The following is a 13,555-nucleotide window of genomic DNA, read 5'->3' on the forward strand; positions in this document are numbered from 1 at the left end:
CTATCCAGAATATCTATTACATTTTATCAAATCTAAGAGACCACCAATTGTAAAAACAAACAAAAATTTTTAGAAAACTAATAAAAATTTTTATGTATTATTAGAAAAAATTGCTTTTATTTTTCATTTTATGTGTGATTGTTTTGCCTACATGATGTAAGGGTATCACATATATGCAATGTGACATCGGTTGGAGACAATTGTGAGCTGCCATGTGTGTGCTAGAGACTGAGCCTGTGTCCTCTGCAAGATCAGCAAGTACTATTAGTCCTCTAGCCCCCAAAAAGTGATTCTGAATATTGTTAACCGAAAGATATACCTTACAATGACAGAGTTAAACTGTGAAAATAGTTTCAGAATTGAAAAGTGTGCTCCATAGTCACTAAGCATAGCAGGGTGGACAATGAGAGAATTTAGGCAGATACAGCAGGGACACACGTGCTCCATGTTTGCAGACAATTTACACCTTGAAAATAAGAACAAGTCAACAGATAAGAAGATTGTATGTCAGAAATATGAGTTAAGTCCTGAGGAAACGTATGCTCACAACCAGTGGACTCACAACCAGTGAGTCCACAACCAGTGGGCTCACAACCAGTGGACTCACAACCAGTGGGCTCACAACCAGTGGACTCACAACCAGTGGACTCAAGCTTCAGTCACCCAGGAGGAGAGGTAAGAATACGTTCTAAGAGCCAATAATGTAAAGTTTTCAGAAGTAGGTTTCACATGGTTTTGTCCTTATCTCTGGTTTTCTGAGACTGGGCTTGTCTGTGATGCTCTGGCTGGCCTGGAACTAACTCTGTAGACCAAGCTGGCTCTGAGATCTGCGTGCCTGTCCTTCTGAGTGGTGTGCTACGATTGAAGGCACCGTGTGTCACCACCACCTGGACAGAAGTTAAGTTTTAATCTCTAATAATTTACAATATAATAGAAAAAAGAATAATACATAGCAAACAATACTACACTTATACCTAAGATGTATTCATAAGAACACCATGTTTAAGAAGATTAAGAGCTGGGCATGGTGGCACACTCCTATAATCTCCACACTCAGGAGGCAGAGCCAGGCAGATTTTTGTATGTTTGAGGCCTGGTTTACAAAGTGAGTCCGGGACAGCCAGGGCTACCCAGAGAAACCCTGTATTAAAAAATGAACAACAGACAACAACAACAGCAACAACAACAAAGAATCAAATATGATGAGAAAACAATGAAAAGAATTAAATATTTAGCAAGCACTAAGGAATTAAGGACTAAAACGATTTCAGTATGGCTTTCTAAAATCTTTATGAAAACCTGACAAGAACCTAGTTGAGCCACCCTGTCAAAGGATGGGGATTGGCACTTTGAGTCAGTGATGGGCAAGGAAGGCATCAAGCAGATAGAAAAATTAATGTCCGTCACCCCAGAGTAAAGCATAAATAGCTGCTGTCAGCAGCGAGTTAAGGAACTCAGCAACGGTGGTAAATGACTTGACTGCCACCAGCGACGTAACCTTGATCTGAGAAGCAGGTGGAAGCGCTTCTGGGCTTTGGAAGAGAAATGCTCAGAGCCAAATACTGAGGACCGTGGTCCTGTGAGGAAGGAGGCTGGTGAAGGCCTAAATAGGTGCCCGAGTAGAGGACGACCACACTTGAGGCCAGCACCCAACCAGAGGCAGGAGCTGAATCCCAATGACTTTCTTAATATTGGACAGAGAAAGGAAACCTAAGACGATGAGAGCGGACACGTCTGAAAACGGGTTTTGTTCAGCATTCTCACACAGCATTTGCAGGGAGAGGAAACAGCGTACTGAGCTTAACATTTTCACAAAAGTACAGCTTCCACTCCTTATTTCTAAATGGCTTCCTGTGACACACGGCTTCACTTCCATGTTTCACTGTGACTTTACTCTATGCTTTTGTTTCATCTCTCATCCTGTATTTTCTCCTGACTCCCGTCCTATTCACAGCCCACAGCTCCCCAGTAGTAATAGCTACTATGCATAGCACTTGGTGATTTAGAAAGTATTACATTTCATAGGATGCTTGCTTTATGTAATAAAACCGGCTCCTCAGGAGTAGCTGTGTCACGGGCTGAGCCAGCCTGCAGTGTATGCAAGAGGAGCGGGGTTCAGATCTCAGAGCCCACGCGAAGTTAAGGGTAGCCTTAAGCACACTCAGAACTCCAGCACTGGAGTGGTGAAGACAGGATGGTCACTGGCGATGGCTGGCCACCACCCTAGCTGAAAAACTAGTACATATTTCACACATACATGCACAAGTACACGCAATACATATGCAAAAACTCAGTTATATCACTGTCACATACCACATTATTTTTAATGTATACATTTCCAGACAATTAGTATATAATATGAACTAGATTAAAAATGTTTTATGTTAGTAAAGCAATTGACTTGGGGCTCTTCGAGGAGAAATATGGAAAGAGGTCCAAAATCAGGCTGCAGTCTGTTGGAATCGAAGGCTTTTTCGCCTTGCATTTGGCGAATGCCTAGGTGAATTGAAAGAGAACAAGAAATTGCAGAAAATTAAGATGAGTGTAGAATGAAATGCAGAAGTCACTACGTTATATATAAACTCATCTTCGGTGAGTTAGTCCAAGGCCAATGAAAGAGAACGATTTCCTCACATCACAGGTAACAGGCAGGTCCCTAGGGGTACGAGCTACACATCTGATGGGGCTCCAGGCTAGACTTAGAGATGTCTCCTCTTGGTTTCAAGCTTTATTGTTGGAAATCTTGACATTATGAGTGATTTTTAAAGAAGGGACCCCTCCAGTTCTCATTTTTGAGCTTGGTACTCAGTATCTCTAGGTGTTTTTGTGATAATAAAGAAATCATTGGTCCAATGACCTGTTGAGAATAAAGCGAAAGATTAACATAGAACCCTTTTTATGGGGTCTATTCTTATTTAAAAGAGATTTTGTTTTTACTTATATGAGTGAGTGTGAGTGTGTGTGTGCGTAGTTGCCAGCACTATAACAGCCTGACATGGGTGTGGGCAAGCTCTGGTTCTCATGAAGAGCTCTCAGCTGCTTGCTATTACACGTGTGAAGCCCACAGTGCGGCCGAGTGCTGCCAGGTGGAGTAGACGAAGAGCTCTGGAGAGACTCAGCACTGCCCTTTGCATCAGTCGGGTGAGTTAAGTTTGAGGGGCTTTGTTGCTTTCACTCTCTCTGGTTTTCTGAGCAGTTTTCCTACTCCAGTCACTTCAACAATCTCACCATTTCTAATCCAGATAGAAACTAGAATTCCAGATGTGGAAACACTTCAGAGAAGGGGCGATCCGAGGCACTGACCCTGCCTGTGGAGGGCTGGCTGGGCCCAGGTGGAGCAGGTTAGCTCTCTGCACATTAGCTCAACCTACTGAGAATGAAGAATTCCTGAATTTTACTTGTGGAAATTCTGAGAGCATAGTAAAAAGTTACTTAAATATACTTGCAAGATGTAATATCTGTCTATCCATCATCCATCCATGGAAATGAATCTGATGGAAAAATATAAAAGTTCCCTCAAAAGGGCCCCTGAACTTCAGCACAATTCACAGACTCAGAGGGCGCAGACAGAAGTCGACAGCCCCTTGGTGGGACGGGAAGAGGCTGTGTAGTCATCAACACCCAGTTCCCACAGTCTCACTTAGGAAGCCAGATGACCTCTGATCTGTCACAACTGCTCGTTTAGTGCTAACAAAGCTGAGGGAACATGTGCCATGGAAAGCCTGGCTTGGGCATATGCACCCAGTCAGCAGTGCAGAGGCGCAGTAAGGAGGCAAGTCCTCAGGTCCTGGTCAGAGCCTTGCAGAGAGAGAGGTGCTGGTATGGGGCCTAAGAATGTGACGATGATATACAGCCCTAAACGTATGTAAGCCTGGCCACTGCTTGATGGGGGCTCTAGCTTTTCCGTAATTCCTAAAAACAATCTTCCGTAATTTTAATTTCCAAGCACCAGGTCAGATGAAAGAAAAAAAAAAAAAAATCAACGCTCACAGATTGGCTTTGAATGTTGTAAGCACTGAACTAACAGCCACTTGAAGCACACAAAATAATAAAAACTCAAACCAAAACAACACAAAACAATATACCCAAAGTGCCGTGACACGCATTATAAATTAGAAAAGCAAATTATAAGACCATATGGTTTTTATTAATTTGCTAATAATTATTTTAAAAAATATTTTGAGTATCAAAATAAGGCTTTTCATTAATGCAGACTCGTACGTGATCATTACTGCCTTGCATAGTTTCTACAGCTGAGGAATGCTATTGTATATTTAACAAAAATCATGTATTACTTTAAGATCTCAATTAAAAAACTCATAAAATAATGAAATTGGATGGAACAACAAAACACACATTAGGTAAGTAGCAACTGCACCGAAATGGATACACCAAGCACATATTCCATTATGTAAATGAATTCAAAGATACTTCATGACTGATCAGCTAGAAGGGACATAATGATTTATAATTCAAATAACTGAGCACTGAAATCAAATTGAGCTAATCTATATTTCTAAATATGCAAACTTGAAATAATTGTTAAAAAATATAAATCAATGTACCTGCATGGAAATAATTCATATCAGTTATAACCTTTAACCTTCATCTAATAAATTTTCTGAAAATATGACTTTTAAAAATTAATTTTGAGAGATATTTAAAAGGAATAAACAGCTTATAAAATAAAGTTATATTTGTATCTAAAAACAGGTAACAGAAGTATCTTAATAGATACCAATGAATTAGGCATTATGCAAATTATACTAAAATACAAATCACATTAATTTTATATTAAATATCAATTTCACACTAAAATCAGAGTGAATCTAAACAATAGGTCTGTGCTCTACAACACAAGCCTTCTTGCCAGATAACACGTTTTCACAGTAATTCTCTGTGAAAACCTGGAGAGTTTGCAATACTATGAAGTACTTATAAACCACTTCATATGTTAGAAATAAAGAGTGTTTCAGCACCATTATTAGAAAAAAATACAGGTTGAGTTTTTTTAATAAGAAAAAATACATATTTTAAAAAGCCAAAATGACCACTGGAATTGGGTTGTATATCACTTTCCAGTAAAGAGGAAAAACAGCCTGGACAGGTGTAATTTATCATTTTTCTGATTTAATATCAAAGAAATATATTAAAATAATAAAAAGAATCCTGAAATCCTCAAAATTTGTAGTGATAAATAGCCCTCCCTGTCTTTATTGCATTATACCTACTAACAGAAATATTGCATGGTGGATTTTGCCAGACAAGGACGATTATTTTCCAATAAAAAGTTGCATATTAAATTCCAGCACAAAAGTGGGTGTCTAATACTTTGGAAATCTTTTATGGTTTATGGAGGAACACAATCTTAAACTTAACTAATACAAGCATATTCCTGGAATGAAACTACATTAAATGGTTCCATCCAAAGCCAACTGTTTTCAGACTGTGTCCTTATATTAAAATATCAGCTAATCTTACAGATTAACTAAACCAATGCTCACTTGCTTGCTTATTTATTTATTACTTATTTATCATAACATCTATGTATCTTACAGCTAACTCGCAAGCTACAATCTATAATCTGATTCTCACTGGTAGAAATATTATAATAACTAATCTAATAAAGATGATTTCTAGTTTCAAAATTTCAAGGATTTCTAGAGATAAAAATGTACACATTGAATGTATAATAGAAAATCTTAATTTAGAATAAGTTTAGTGATAACCTGGCAAGGAGGCTGACAATCCAAAAGGTGGTTAAGAAATCTGTACCCCTCTTTCTGTCGCTCCTTTGTGTGTCTCAGCTCGTGCCAGCCATGCTGGCTGAGGAAGGATTGCTAGAGCACGTGACCCTCTTCAAGTTAGTTATGCGCTTTCTTTCAGAAAAAGAATTCCTGAAAATTATGAACTATGGACTGAGACACAGAGGTGCTGATACTTTATTCTGTAGCTGTTTATTAGTCTATATTACTATAAGCAAAAATAGGCAGGAATATATATGTGTTCATTTAAGATCAGTTATGATGAAAAATGCTTCAGTGTACAGTTATAAACATACATTTATAAATAAGGCTAAACAGATCAGACATTTTATTGTAAATTTTTGGAAAATTAGATGCAAGGAAAACATTTGGCTATGTAGATGGACCTGCTGGCTTAGTACATCACTCAGACAAGGAAAAGGATATCCAACCGAAAGGTCACTGAGGAACTGAAGAGTCCTTGAAATTACAGGCTCACATCTTCCCCAGTACTTAAGGTTTGTAACACTAAATATGAAAGAAATTTTTTACATTGTTAGATAGCCACCTGCATAGGGCGAACCACAGAAACATAAACATATTTTATGTAAGTTAGGTGACTTCAATAATAAAATGAAAAGCATATTCAAATTTCAACAGAATTTTAAAAATTCTTATAGCACATTTAAATGTTTATAAATCAATCTATAGTGAACATTGGCATAGAATTCTGTAAGTTTAAAATAGCTGCGTAAATAATTCTCTTAAGTGAGTCAGCCTATAATGTTAAAGTGATTCGCAAGAGAAACATTAAGTTTGGAGTCAAGCCAAACAGAGTAAAAATAGGCATTATCATCACAAAGGAAGTAAATGAAGGTGAACCAGCATCTGGTGGCCAAAACTGACTTACAGAGCTGGTGCTGACCCAGCTTTGCTCCTGCAAGGGCTGTCCGTGAGACACACAGCATGCACGTGGAAGCACACGATGTGTGTCTACAAGGAGAAACCCTTCAGCTCTATAAACACATCTTTGCTAGAGCCAATGGGTTGGGTGCTCTTGTTTAAGGCAATTGTGACTTTAGTTTACAATTAGCCCTTCATTGATCTTTGAGGTAGGGTGTTTTGTTTTTAATCATAAAGTAAAAAACAATGTTGCCCAATGAACTGTAGAGTCAGTATCTGTAAGTCCTTCTAGTACTCTCTTCTGATACTGTGTACTCTAAACATGTGGACATCCTAACAAATTACAGTCCCCTGGAGATGGTGAGTTTTAACCAGTTAACTGGTTAAGTATAACCAGTAAGCTTCAATGAAGAGCAATGAACACACTAAAAATCAAAGCCAAGATTTTATACTAAAAATTAGTATCTATAAAGTGATTCAAATGCAGTAAGACATTATGCAAATCAAAACAACAGAGGAAATTAAAAACCAACACAGACACTCACATTTTCGTCATGAATGTTTCCAGAACATGGTTATCATCTGCTATTCCTAAGACTTCAGACATACGTGCGTACACCTGCATCAAAAATGAAGTGTGAAAAGCTGTAGCATTCATAGGCAGCTGGAAAAAACTACTCAAATTAAGAAGTCTAAAACTCAAAGATCTGCTACATTCACACCGAAACAGGAAGTGAGCAGAGAACTAGTGAAATTAAAACACTAGTGTCCCGGACTGCATTAACTCCCCACAGGAAGTGCACCTGCTGGAATGTGCATGTACTCACACACACACAGACCCACACTCATTTTCACCCACCACACCTCAAAGCTGGGAGCTACCTTTTTCTTTGCCCTGAAAAACAAACAAACAAACAAACAAAAAACAAACAAAAAAAACCCTTGGAAAATAGTATTGAGCAAAAGAATCTAAAACAAACATTTTCTACCTATTCTAGATTTCAGCAAAGCATCAATAAGTTCAAGATAACTCATGGTGATTATGAAAGTAAGTGTTTCTAGAAAACCAGGGAATGTGAATCAGTTACAGACGCTCCTTGTAATACTCTCTACCTGAGATAGACAAGTCTAACTGTGGATGGTGAGACTGAAGGATCCATTGAGCTTCTAAGTGGGCAGAGTTTGGGGTGTGATGTTTGTGTCTCACCCTCAGGCACATTGCACATTTGAACACATAATTCCACCTCAAGTGGGGAAATCCCACCAGCAGCCAATGGCCAGTCCCTGGGAGCTTGGCAAAGAGTAGTTAATACCTCTACACCCCTGTGCTCTGGTGGGATTCCAGGCTGTCCCTGCCAGGCACCAGCTGAGTGGCATTGCACTTCTGTCATTGCATCCCTAGTTTCTAAGTTTACTAAGAGAAATACTATTCACTAAGTAAGACAACTAAGCTTTACACATTAGCTTGATATTCTGCCACAGGTCACCAGTAAGATAATACATCACTCAGAGTTAAAGGGTCACACAGGAGAGGAGAACATAAGTACTGTATTTGAATTTTAAAGGTTATGCAAATCAGAATCTTGTGTTACAGATTTTCAGCTTGAGTCCTGTGTCTGGAAGCCTTTTCCTCAGGCTAGCAGTGTAACTGACAGGGGTACAGGGAGAAAAGAAGGGGTGACTATAGAGGGGAGTAGGAAAGGAGCAGAATGGTAGGAAGAGGCTGGGGGGAGAGAGAGAGAAAGAGAGAGAGAGAGAGAGAGAGAGAGAGAGAGAGAGAGAGAGAGAGAGAGAGAGAGAGAGAAGTAATATTTAAATTTCCATCGTCTCTTCTGCTGACTGAGTCCTCCGAAGTATTCCAATGATCATCCAATGGCTGCTGTGATCACTGTAGGGTCCTAAGATACTTGTAGCAGCAGGGAAAGAGAACGCAAGGAACTTAGTTACCACTGCGCTCCTCAATCAGAAGACTATAGGCACAAAGAAGGCTCAAAGTTGAAGAATGGTACCCAGAAAGGAAACTTCCCCTTGATTTACCATGACCCATGGCCAGGAAGACTCAAATTGGTCCTCTTGGGAAATCTGACATCAATATGGCTTTTGGTATGTAAACCTTTCATACCTTGGCCCCAAGTATGCACCATTTTCAACCATTTCTCTCAAGTCTAAGCACTGAAGGACAGAATAATCCCTAGGACTTCGCTGACTCTTCATTTGGTCAGCACCAGCCTTCTTCCCCTCCCACCATTCAAAAGGCATCTTCCCTCAAAGCTTTACTGGCCCTCTCAGGCAGGTTGAGCTGTATTTTCCTGTGTATCTATTCCGTTCTTTTATCCTGATGCTTTCACATCATAATGTTTATAGTTGTCTACCTCTCCCCTTATGCTGGAAGATCCTTGAGGGCTCACATGTCTTACTCTTTGTCTCCCCACAAGTTGAGTGACTTCAACATGTATACTTAATATGCAACAGAAAAAGCAATGGGTGGACTAAGACTGGATTACAATGAGAATAATCAAACAATGAAATGTACCCTCCCCCATTTTAGGATATGTTGTATTCTGGGGGGAATGAAAAGATAATGAAAAATTTTATAAAAACTAGCTTGGCTTGTTATTTTAATCTGTGAGTATCTAGTGAGATCCTATATCTATGAGACAACAGTGGAGACCTGGCATTCTGCTCTCTCTCTTTCTCTCTTCTGCTCACTGCTCTTGCAGGAGCACATACACTGTGTGCGCTTCACGCTGACTGGAATTTGAAAGGCCCTGGTGCTTACCAAGGATGAAAACATGAATGAAACTACTTAAAACTAGCTCTACTTGGTCCAAGCACTAGCTATCCCTCTTGAGTTCACAATCATATTTGAAGACAAAAACAGTGTGCCATAAATGTTCTAGATGCTGCTGGAAGATACAGAACATGGAAAGGACATGACATTCTTTCTCTCTTTTTGATTTTTTGAGGCAGGGTTTCTCTGTGTAGCCTTGGCTGTCCTGGAACTCACTGTGTAGACCAGGCCGTCCTTGAACTCACAGAGATCTGCCCATCTCTGCCTCTCAAGTGCTGAGATTAAAGGTGTGCGCCACTACTGCCCAGTGGCACGTATTATTTCAAGTGGCCTATTCTTACGGTATTTTCATCACGTTCTCCTTTTTGTTAATTCCTAGTCAACTTCTTCTTTTGGATCAAATGATGACTACTCTGTATTTCTGTAAAAACAAAATTCACATTCCAAGACTTTATAAAAGCTACTTCTTGGCAAAATTGACAACTATCTAAATTTGATTTTCATTATGTCATGGTGAAAAACTGCAGTGTATCTTTGAAAACTAAGGTTCCTACCAGTCGTCTTCCTGCTATGAGAGTTTGCTAGGCAGGCAGGTCTGTCATGTTTTGCTGTCAAAACAGTTTTTCAAAGTATCAGATCTAAAGCAATAACACGCAAGAGGAAACAGTCAACACTGGCAGGCAGTGCTTTACCCACAATCCTCCTTGTCACTCGCACCATTCCTTTTAGCATCCATTAGCTTTGATCCCCATTACCCCATCTAGAGCTGTGTCAACGCTTCTGTCCTCAGGGACTTCTCTCCACTACCAAGATCTGACAGTCAAGCTTGAGTACTAAACAGGATCATTACCTCTTAAATCCACTTATCTGATCTACTGAATAGTAAATTGAAAAGCTCATTAAGAGCAACAATCTGATTTGTTTTCACGTGTGACAGGGTCATTTAAAATCAATGTATGATTACAGCATTTCTTTTAAAAGACTCACATTTTTTCAAGGCCTCGTGTCATTCGGAGAACTTAAACATAATATGGAAATATCTTCTAACATTTAGAATTTAATAATGTGATAGATAAAGACTACTTAAGAGGTGAGCAATAACTTGCCCACGAGGAATATCTACAAAATTGTTTTCCATAAAGCACAAGTCAATAAAAGATCTCAGAGTTCTGAACACTTTCTACAACTTTTATTACTTTAAAATAATTTTAAGTCAATTTTACAAAAATATCTTTATGATAGCAAGAAGAAACTGCATCATAAAATTCCTTCACAGAAAGCATAGAGATGCAAGGAGAGAAAGGCTGCCCTCAGCATACAGGCTACTAACTTTTCACTTCAGAAGCTAGTAATGTAGTTTGATTCTAATAAGACACATGTTAACAATGAGGAAATAAATAAGAGATTAAGGTGAGCCATGGTGGTGAATGGCTCTAATCCCAACTGTCAGGAAACAGAAGCAGGAAGATTTTGAGTTAGAGGCTAACTTGGGTTACACGGTAAGACTACTTCCAAACACCGCTGCCACCATCACCACAGCCATGAAAAGAGAGCGGCTAAATTGCCAGTTGCTCTTCCAAGGCTGGATAATATAATGACAATGGAAACACAGCCATGTCTTTGGTTTTGTGTTTTATATAGACAAATTCTGCCTGCTTCAGCCCTCCTTTGTTTTCCTACTTCAGTATACTTGAGAGCAGCTATCACCACCACTTTAGTAATGCTTGTTAAATTAATGATCAAATGTGTATGTTTATCAATTTTACTTCATTTTTTTTAAAAGCAGGATCTCATATTTAAAATCTGATTCACTAAACATGGGAATTGGCAAACTTTTGCTGCATAAAGTGGTGTGGCTTTAAAGCATAATTATTTCCTGGAGAAGCTTTCTCACAGGTTAGTTAAGACGACCTTCCTGCCTTCCTTGGAACCTTGGGAATATCCATGGTTTCAAGTCTACTATTGATACTTTTTTGTTGATACTTTTAATATCATATAATAAGTACGCTCTTGATGTAGTGTCAGCTTTCCGTGAGAATACATGTCTCACTGACTATTTAAGCCGTGCTCTTGGTTCAGCAGTGCTTAGAACATGGTCTTCAGCTCAGCAAAAGAAATAATAGGCTTTGCTTCCAAAGACATTTGGACTTGAATTCTGAATCTGCCACTAACAGGTGTTCCTCAAAGCCTCTGGATCTTGGTTCCTTATTTGGAGAAGCAGAATTAATAATTAACAGTAATTCATAACAAAGACTTTAAGGGCTTTAAGGATGTCTGAATGGTAACTCCCTATTACACAACTTGGCATGTGGCAGTTACTTTACAAACGCTACTTTTCCCACTATCCCTTCTCATGGACCTTTCTGCCTAACAGATATCGGAATGCTTACTGCTACCCTTTGCAAGAGAAGGCCTCACACAACAGAAAGGGAAGGTGGTATTTCCCTTAGGGACTGTGTGTGTGTGTATGTGTGTTGCATACGTGTATGAATGTCCATGTGTGTGGATATGATTACGAATGTGTGTGCCTGAAAGTGACCACGGTTGTCTCCCTTATCACTCTCCACTTTATTTGTTGAGGAAAAGTTTCTTGCTGAAACTAAAGCATGCCTAATTTTGCTAGCCAGCTTGCCCTGGGGATTCTCAGTCTTCCGCCTCTGAAGAGCTGGAATTACCCTGCCTGTCTAGCTTTTATGTGGATTTTGGGGATCCAAATTCTTCAAGCTGTGTGGCAAGTGTTTTATCTACTAAGTCATTTCTCTAGCACTCACAGAGATTTTAATAGTATAAAGAAAACCATCAAGACCAATAAAACTTTGGAATTTGCATTAGTAATTCTGAAATCCTTATGTATATATTGAATCAATTAACACATTCTATTCACAGAAATTGCCTTTGTTAAAGGGACAAAACAACTATTTCAATATTTCATAACAAAGAACCTTCAGTTCTCTCCCCGCTGTCCTTTGCTTCCTGTCTGTGGGGGTGGGCACTGAACACAGCACAGCCCCTCATGCAGGCTACTGAGCCTGCGCCACGGCTTCTCTGAACTGCCTCTAAACAGTAGCTGCCTTCGAAGCCAGAAAGTGTCATTTTCATTGTCACACACTGAAACAGCTCATGAAATATTGAAATTGCTAGAAAATTGTTTGAGAATACGTATTCCTAAAACATAATTTTAATAAATCCTTGCTTTTTACTGCAAAGGCTCTTTTAAATTTCAGGACTCTCTAACCTCTGAGCTCATCTAATGGGGGATGTTGCTTATGCTTTTATAGGTGGACAGCTCACTCATCTCTTTATTTTTCTACTTTACTCAATACTCTTACATACGGCTCCTCAAAAGAGTCAAAGAAGACAACCAGAGAAGGGACTCCACATAAAAACAGCAACAACGTATTTGGCTGTAAATTTAATAAAGAGTAGAAGTAAAGCCTGTGCTAATTTTTAAACTGCCTCCCCCCTTCCCCCTCTAATCTCATACTTGGAATTAGATGTCTGCTATTCTGGTTATAAGTTGTGAGAAGCTAATTATGTCAATCCTTACATCTGAAGTAGATTACAGAACTGGGAAACCCAGAATGTTAGCTCCTAGAGGTTGATGAATATAATGGCAGTCACAGAGCCTCAATAAAGCCCTCTGTGAGATGTACTCAGATTCACCACATGAAACAAATTAGAAACAACCAATCTCTCATTGTGTGCAAATATGAGAACAAGAGAAACCCAGTTCTTAGGTTTTCATAGGAGCTGTTATAATGAATTAAGATTTTTGGATAATGAATTTTCAGAGAATTACAGCAAGTTAGTACACGTAGGCTCTCTATAGATGTTTCAGATGTTCACAGTGGAAATCAACAGCAAAGACTCCTGCTATCAGGTGACATACCTTCTTTAAACTACCTTATCCTCACAAGCTTACATCAAATAACATGGATTTGGTAACATGACCCATCCCCAGTTGAATTTTAAAGCACTGTATTAATTTACCATAGTGACTTATCTATTAAGGCTTTGCCTTGTGATCTGCAAACCTGTGCTCAACAGCACCCACATGGAGACAGCACCCCGTACAGGACAAAGGTGCTAATACTACTTAGGAAGGATTCAGGACTTT

At 39.1% G+C, this 13,555-nt stretch overlaps 1 protein-coding gene across 2 annotated transcripts in view; it reads right to left on the reverse strand.

Moving 5' to 3' along the window:
• The window catches only part of Ranbp17 (RAN binding protein 17), a 304,243-nt gene that overhangs the window by 98,326 nt on the left and 192,362 nt on the right, over positions 1-13,555 (reverse strand). For both annotated transcript variants that reach the window (XM_051167333.1, XM_051167332.1), the window contains 2 exons: positions 7,193-7,266; positions 6,192-6,272 (listed from right to left, as the gene is read on the reverse strand). In XM_051167333.1, the coding sequence (XP_051023290.1) occupies positions 6,192-6,272; positions 7,193-7,266 (155 nt within the window). The remainder of the gene's footprint in view (positions 1-6,191; positions 6,273-7,192; positions 7,267-13,555) is intronic.

This window comes from Acomys russatus, chromosome 25, assembly GCF_903995435.1.
Source record: "Acomys russatus chromosome 25, mAcoRus1.1, whole genome shotgun sequence".
In the NCBI taxonomy this organism is placed as follows: domain Eukaryota; kingdom Metazoa; phylum Chordata; class Mammalia; order Rodentia; family Muridae; genus Acomys; species Acomys russatus.